Source organism: Zerene cesonia, unplaced genomic scaffold, assembly GCF_012273895.1.
Source record: "Zerene cesonia ecotype Mississippi unplaced genomic scaffold, Zerene_cesonia_1.1 Zces_u001, whole genome shotgun sequence".
Taxonomy (NCBI): domain Eukaryota; kingdom Metazoa; phylum Arthropoda; class Insecta; order Lepidoptera; family Pieridae; genus Zerene; species Zerene cesonia.
In genome coordinates, this window is record NW_024045131.1 from 897,013 (window position 1) to 905,674 (window position 8,662).

The 8,662-nt window shown below is 38.1% G+C and overlaps 1 protein-coding gene across 2 annotated transcripts in view; it reads left to right on the forward strand.

Moving 5' to 3' along the window:
• The window catches only part of LOC119838187 (glucose-6-phosphate exchanger SLC37A2), a 16,597-nt gene that overhangs the window by 3,783 nt on the left and 4,152 nt on the right, over positions 1–8,662 (forward strand). Inside the window, exons 2-8 of one of the 2 annotated variants that reach the window (XM_038364031.1) lie at positions 1,689–1,855; positions 2,521–2,601; positions 3,538–3,671; positions 4,171–4,303; positions 5,050–5,198; positions 6,300–6,365; positions 7,916–7,960. In XM_038364031.1, the coding sequence (XP_038219959.1) occupies positions 1,689–1,855; positions 2,521–2,601; positions 3,538–3,671; positions 4,171–4,303; positions 5,050–5,198; positions 6,300–6,365; positions 7,916–7,960 (775 nt within the window). The remainder of the gene's footprint in view (positions 1–1,688; positions 1,856–2,520; positions 2,602–3,537; positions 3,672–4,170; positions 4,304–5,049; positions 5,199–6,299; positions 6,366–7,915; positions 7,961–8,662) is intronic. The other variant, XM_038364032.1, reaches the window with a different exon arrangement.

Here is an 8,662-nt window from a genome sequence, read left to right on the forward strand (position 1 = left end):
TTTGAGTGCTTGCTTGAAGGATTTAGCAGCTTTATTGAAGTTCCTCTTTTTGGTTGTGATGTCGGGATCTTTACGCGCGTATTCGTTTTTATTTTTAATCAAATTCGCACACCCTCTGCAGTGTGATCCAACTTAAAAGATAGTATAGTTTGTATAGTATAGTTTATATATATATATATATATATATTGAAATGATTGAAATGAGTCTTATTTTGTTGTATATGTTATTAGGAGAAGGTTCTTACGGAAAAAAAATATTAAGGAAATCTCTCAGAAATATTGACTACTAATACTTACTACTAATAGAATATAATAATATAGACTACCCGTCAGGCAATGGCTTTCAAATAAAAAAGAATTATAGAAATCTGTTCAGCCAGTAAAAAGGAATGAGGTAACAGACAAACAGAAAAAAATTGTAAAATTGTTAAAAAATATTTAATTAATTTTTTTTTTTTGGAGTCACTTAACCTCGAATTAAACTCAAATTTCTCAGCTAACAAAACGCAAAACAAAAAACGGTCGAATTGATAACCACCTCCGTTTTTGAAGTCGGTTGAATATACACTTTTATCATAAAGTAAGATGTACATAGCATCTAAAGCGCTGTCCTTGACATGCATTCCTCTTGTATGTTTATTCATCATCTCAATGTAATTGCATTTTCAACCGACTTCAAAAAAAAAAACGTGGTTTTCAATTAAACTGTGTTTTTTTATGTTCGTGACCTCATAATTTTTTATTGGTCGAGAGTTATAAGGGGGCGTCCATAAATTATGTGAGGTGCTTTTTTGATAAATTTTCTTTTTTGTTTTTATTTCTCCAACGTAAGATTAGATGGGATTTGATTGATCGGGTCAGCTAGTAATGTTTATATTAACACGCTTTTGCCCGCGGCTTCGCACGCGTCAAAGTAGTTCAATAGATGTCATTATACATATAAACCTTCCTCTTGAATCAGTCTGTTAAAAAAAAAAACCATAAAAGAGAAATTTTCCATCACGAGGCGGGATTCGAACCCGCGTCTGTTTCGAATCACGCCTCGTGATCGAATTAATTCTATTCTTTCAAAATTTTATCATTTATAAAGTATTTCAATGCTAGAAAACTAAAAATTAAATAAAAACCATAACAATCCGTTGCGTAGCTTTGAAGATTTAAGCATACATAGGGACATAGGGACATAGAAAGCGACTTTGTTTTATACGATGTAGTGATAAACCTTATGTCTAGTTATGTTATCGGCTTGTAGCATGACCGCCGGCCGTGACACATGTGTAATGATTAGTCATACATACATAACAATTAATTATGATATCTAAACTGTAATGATACTAGCTGCGCCCCGCGGTTTCATCCGCGTAAGTCCGTTAGAATATCGGGATAAAAAATGTCTAATTTGAGGGTTTTTTTTTCCACGTTAGCGTCGATGTTCCCACTCATAGTTAGTTGTATCCTAACATTCTTCCAGGTTCAGAAATTAAAAAATTTTTAACGGATTTTAAACGCGATTTATTCATTAAATATTATTAACCCGACGTTTCGAACACTTTACAGCGAGCGTGGTCACCGGAAGAATCTCCGTAATATAATGAATAAATCGCGTTTGAAATCCGTTAAAAAGTTTTTACTTTCCAATCGTATAATACTCGCGTAAAATCGAACACAAGAAAATACTATTCCTCCAGGTACCAAGCGAGCGTGCTGATCCTAACATATTTCACATACATGACGTACCACCTCACACGGAAGCCGATATCGGTGGTGAAGAGTGTCCTCCATCAGAACTGCAGCGCGCTGCCGCCGCCGAGCTTTGTGCCGGCGGACGACCAGTGGTGCAATTGGCCACCTTTCAGTGAGTACAGACGCGTCATTACCGATGGCTTCGTCAGATGGTACGCGTTTTTAGCGCTGCGTCAGATAAGCGCTATGACGCTACGCTATGATGCCACGCTATGATGCCGCATCGTGTTGTATTACGCAGTAATGGCTTTGTTAGATAGAATGTGTTCTTAGCGCTGCGTCAGAGCGCTAATCTGACGCCGCGCTATGATGCCGAATTGCGGTAATATGCAGAAATGTACTGTCAAAAACTCTGCCTACCCGTGTGTTAGGCAGAGTTTCTAATCATCACATCAGCCCTTCTATTGTTCCCACAGCTGGGACACAGGCCTCCTATGAGGGTTCAGGCCATAATCCACCACGCTGGCCAAGTGCGGGTTGGCAGATGTCACATGTCGTCGAACTTTTGATTCTTGAACATGCCGGTTTCCTCACGATGTTTTCCTTCACCGTTTTAAGCAGTGGTGATGTTACCTACATGCGCAGATAAATTGAAAAATCAATTCATTTCCTGCACGCTCGCCCGGTCTCGAACCACGACTTATCGATTTTGAAGTCCGAGGTTCTCACCACTGAGCCACCACTGCTACTTTTTCTACGAGTTTCCAATGAGCGTACACAATAGACTTTGAACTTTATCGCAACGGAATAACGTGTTATTTCGAATGCATGTTACAGACACAAATGACGCGAACACGCTCCTGGGAACGTTGGACTCGGCGTTTCTTTTCAGCTACGCGGCCGCCATGTTTGTTTCGGGTACGTACAGTTGTGGCCAACTTGTTTGGGACATTCGGTTTTTCTTATATTTTAATAGAAATACGAACATTTTTAATACACATAATAAAATTAATGGTAAACGCTACCACCGCCCATGAACATTTGGAGAGGCGTAAGGTCCATTGCAGACCTTACGCCTCTACATATAGATTGCCGACTTTAAATTGGGGAGGGATTAAGAAAGGATTGATGAGAGGAATAAAGGAAAGGACTGGGAAGGATAAGGAAAAGGATATGAGCCTCCGGCTCCCCCACTCACTGTACGAGATATAATAGCATGCTATTATTTCACGCTGGTTTTTATGTGGAGGTGTGGTACTTCCCCGGTGCGAGCTGGCCCAATTCGTGCCGAAGCGTGCTCGACTCCCACATACAATTGTTGTTGTATTTAACGTAGTAATGTGAATAAAAAAATATGTATTCTAAATTATGCATATAAACTACGTATTTTCATTAAAAACTCTCATCTCATCCAATTTTTGCCTTTAACTTTTTCTAAACAAAAAAGGAATCGTAGTTTCGGTTCCTGTTCTCCGAAATACACACTGCTATTTTTATATCAAAATTCATCCAAATTACTTCAACGATTCACGTGGTTCAGGCGTGAAACGACACAAATAAAAAGTAACAAACGCAAGAGCAAATATGCTCTGACGTCTGTATAACTAACTAATATCCTACTTCCTACTAATATTATAAATGCGAAAGTTTGTAAGGATGTGTGTGCGTTTGTTGCTCTTTCACGCAAAAACTACTGAACCGATTGCAATGAAGTTTGGTACGTAGACAGCTGGACAACTGGAATAACATATAGGCAAAAAAAGACTTTTTATCCCGATTTTTCTACAGCGTAGCTAGTACTTCCATAATTTGCGTATCCCTTGTGCATGTTGTGATAATGATTAAATTTTGCAGGTATGATAGCTGAGAGGGTGGACTTGAGGTACTTCTTATCACTGGGCATGATGTTTTCCGCCATTTTGTGTTATTTGTTTGGCCTCGCGAAGACGCTGAACATACACAACATTTCGTATTACTTACTTGTACAGGTTTGTGGATGAATTTAATTTTTTGCAGGATTACAAATAGATCGTCCCGCTAATATTATTGACGTGAAAGTTTGTTTGTTTATTTGTGATTTTTGCCCGTCAATCATGCTGAAACTACTGAACGGATTTTGATGCAATTTGGTATACAGACAGGGTGTGCGCTGACGTGGGTGATGGGATACAGTTTATCTTGATTAAATGCTCCCTTGGGATGAAGCAGGATAGAAGATGATGATATCCGGTAGCCTCTCTCGTCTATGCTTAATATTATAAAGCTGAAGAGTTTGTTTGTTTGTTTGTTTGAACGCACTAATCTCAGGAACTACTTATCCGTTTTGAAAAATTCTTTTCATTTAGATAATTTTTTCAATATTATTTTGTTTATCCAAATCGTTTGAGCATTTGATACTTGACGTAAAGTCAAGCACACAGAGTTATTTTTGCATGTATTGTATTAGTGGAGATGTCCCATACTCGATGTCAACGATTTTGTCCCCAGGCGGGGGCTGGGGTGGCGCAAACCACCGGCTGGCCGGGGACGGTGGCCATAGTGGGCAAATGGTTCGGCAACACGAAGAAGGGGTTGATATTTGGGGTCTGGAACTCGCATACGTCGTTGGGGAACATCTTGGGTGAGTGTACTACCTCCAGGAGATACTAGGGTGCGATAGGAGAGTCCCGTGTCCCCTACTGGGGTATGGGGCAGATGATATACATCTGTTTCACTGATCGATTTTTTTTATGGGTCAAGTGGGTGGTGGGCCTTCTGTGTCCTGCCAGACCGAGACATTTTTTTCGTTGTGCATCCCCACCGGGAATCGAACCCCTCGGTTCTACGCTCACGCGTTAACCACTGTACCGAGGAGGCGGTCTCAAGGGTGCTATAGGAGATGGGAGGAAATTGCTTATTGGCGATTGTCTGTGTACGATTAGGCTTAATTCCTACTAGGGGTGGGACTGGGGGGGTGAGACTTTGGGACTAAATTGCTTATTTATAAATTTCACTTTATAAGCTTTTATTGAAATTCTATAATATTCTAGTTAAGTGAAACGCTCGCGTCACAGAGAAGAACTGACTTAGTGTTTTCTTGTGTTTGATTTCACGCGAGTATTATACATTTAGAAATATCAACGTTTCGAACACTTTACAGCGAGCGTGGTCACGGGGAGGCTGTAAAGTGTTCGAAACGTCGGGTTAATAATATAATGAATAAATCGCGTTTAAAATCCGTTAAAAAGTTTTTAATTTCTACAAGTCACTGTGTTTGTTAAAAATATTACAGACTTATAATAACAGTCACATCAATAAATAACGAAGCACACATGTACACCCCATGCCCCATGCCCCATGCCCCGCTAAGGGCCAAATCGCTTGCAGGCACGATAATGGCGGCGGAGTACGTGGAAAACGACTGGTCGCTGTCGTTCGTGTACCCAGCCTTGGTTATGGGCGTCGTCGGGTTCCTCGTCTTCCTGTTCCTGGCCCCGGAGCCCAGGTGCGTGGGGCTCACTGTGGACAGGGGGTCGGTGAGTGGATTATAATAAATAAATAAAATAAGTCTATTTCTCAAAAAAATAAAGAAAAAAATGTGTGTGTGTGTGTGTGTGTGTGTGTGTGTGTGTGTGTGTGTGTGTGTGTGTGTGTGTGTGTGTGTGTTGGTAACTAGCTTTCCGCCCGCGGCTTCGCCCGCGTGGTATTCGGTTATATCGCTTTCATCTCCCTATTTTAACTCCTTATATAAATATAATCTATGGCTGTGAATGACATTGACATTGACATTGACAGTTACTCGCGTTTTTTAAAATATGCAAAATTAAATGTACATTTTTCAATATTTCTGAGCAAATTTTCTTAATATTTTTTTCCGTAAGAAACTTCTCCTAATAATAACAAATACAACAAAAATAAGAATTAGTGAAATCGGTCCAGCCATTCACGCGTGATGCCGTGACCAAGGAAAACGGGTTTCATTTATATATATATATATATATATATATATATATATATATATATAGACTAGCTTTCTGCCGGCGGCTTCGCTCGTCTCCGTATTGCTCTTACCTTTTAAACCTCCCCTGGACTATTCAGAATGCACCAAAACCATGATAATAGAAATCAGACCAGCCATTCCCGAGTTTTAGCGAGACTAACGAACAGCTATTGATTTTTATATATAAGACTAGCTGTTGCCCGCGGATTCGCCGATACAATAAATTTGGTACAAACTTTCATCCCTTTATGGGTAGGATTTATCAAAATCCTTTCTGAGTGGATGCCTACGTCATAGTGGCTATATGCATGACGAATTTCATCCCGATCGGTCCAGCCGTTTGGGCTGTGCGTTGATAGTTATATAGGTGATAGGTCAGTCGCCTCTGCATTTTATATATTTAAGATCGGTGGTCATAAATAATATTTCAATTTATCCATATAATATGAATAAATTGATTTTTTTTGTCTGTACTTGCATTAATAAAAACTTTGTACGTATTTTTTGTGTGTTTTTACAACTTAAATAATTCACACAACAGCCTTTTGACGAAAACAAATTCACAGGTTGCACGATAACGCTAAAAGTTGCATCAAAATCGGGCCAGCAGTTTATGTCTGTGTGTTTATACTTACAGCCAAGCAGACAGCAACGAAGGTCTGTAGATGAGGACGAGCCATCACAAGTCATTGTTGGTGATCAGGTGTGTATGTTTTTAATAAGAATTTTCTAGTTTTTCCTAAAAAAAAAAAATACTAATTACAGTGCATGATAATAAAATTGGCGCACACGTTTTTGAGAAATTTTGAAAGAATGGAAAAAATTTGATCACGAGGCGCGAAATTTATTTTTCTATTCTTTCAAAATTTCTCATTTATGAAGCATTTCAATGCAATGAAACTTAAAAATTAAATAAACACACATTTTTATTTAATTTTCATTCACAATTTGGTTAATGGTAGAAGAGGTTGATTTTTTACTAATGTACATAACTAATTAACGATTATGTATAGACGTAATGGCACCTAGAACTATATATTTTATATATTTCTTTACCCTTCCTTAATTTCGGTTTCACCGCACTAAAGTTAACTAAGCTACACAATATGTTTCCGATAATGCTGCTCCAGGTTGTTACAGTCCGTGGAAATATTATTGGTACACGGTAAAATAAATAAATTTATGTCTTTTTTTTTGTGATTAATCGATTTTTTCGTAACTTATAAATGCCATTCTCTTGTTGCTGCGACAGTTGTTTTCTGTTTTATTTTTCCTTTTAATATATTTTTATTTTAATATGCAAGATAGGTACCTAAAATACTAGACTAGCTGCTCCCCGCGGTGTCACCCGCGTAAGTCCGTATCCCGTAGGAATATCGGGATAAAAAGTTGCCTATGTGTTATTCCAGTTGTCCAGCTGTCTATATGTCAAATTTGATTGCAATCGGTTCAGTAGATTTGGCGTGAAAGAGCAATAAACACACACACATCCTCACAAACTTTCGCATTTATAATATTAGTAGGATGTGACTGGCTGCGATTTGTTATCAACTGTCTACATCAATTTGGCAGATGTGGTGTGTTTGAAACTCAGTACAACTAATTTTAAATCTCTCACACTATTATTTTCATTTCATCCAAAAAAATTTAAATAAATGTAATTGTTTGTGTCTGAATTTAGCAATGATGGCTAGGTCTAGAGTGGAAGGCGTCGTTCGTCTCTAGCACAGGTCTATTCCTATTTGAGGCGATCGTCGTGTTCGATTTGTGTTGAATCTATGTATTTTTGCTAAATAAACGATTTTTTTTTAAATTCATCTTTCTTTCACTTAATATTCAATAGATTCATAATATTTTTCAAGTCTTAACGGAGTAGCAGCTGCCGTGGCAATTAAGCTTAACTTTGCATACGGAATACTCAAACGATTACTCAATTTTGGACGCTCTTGTGTTTCTGGACGCAATTACTAAAAATATAGCAAATTGGAAGCTCTTGTGTGCAATTACTAGATATATAGCAAATACCCACTTGCTTTGGATTTAAATATTTAAAAAAAAAAAAAAACCTTACCCTGCCACATAACACTGGTTTACATACCCATAGAGAAAATGAACAGACAAACGAGCATTAAAACAAACATAGCACATACAGTACTATTCGTTCAAAGAGCCACTTAAGTTCGACTCAAAGTTGAGTGACGTTTGAGTACGCGTTGGTATAACACGGCACTGTAATCATTGCATGTTTCGCAGACGGCCAGCTTGCGGCCGAACCGGCATTCGGCTAACTCGCCACCGGTAAGTGTTTTTTTGGGTTATGGTACACTTGGTAAAAATGAAGGAACGATTTCGTATATATATTTTTGACATGACAACGTCTTAAATTAGGTTGCGGCTCGGAGTCACTCATGAAAAAGTGTAACGCCCGGTAACGTTACGATGAGTCACCGAACTATGATCGGTCCGCCGCGCGCGCAGCACTAGAGAATTAGACGCATTGTATCGGCGCGTGCTTGTGTCTCTGTCTCTGTCTTTCTCGAGCGTTCTTGGCGTTGGAAAAAAAGACGTTGTCACTTAAAATCTTCGCCCGTAAAACCGACTTTACAGGCAACCATTTTTTTTGTTCACAGTTTATTGGATAAGGCTCCATATTTTAGTAAATGCTCTTAAATATTTGTATATATTAGAATAATCGTTATTCTCAAAAAATATTGAGCTGATTTTATAATTATTTTCACTAGCAGATAGATTTTCATATATAATATGTTATAGAGAGTGTTTTAGGATTTTAGGATACATTTTTGGCCCCCTAAAAATATCAATTGAAGAGATGTAAAATTATTTTTTTTTTATTTGATTGAAAAACGTTCACCAGCTCTTGCGAAATGTGTTTAGTCAAATTTTGCGAAGACAATTTTCCATTATTCCACATATTTTTAGGTCTAGTATTCACAATTTGAAGGCGGTTTATTTGGTCAACATTTGCCATTTTAGAATGTG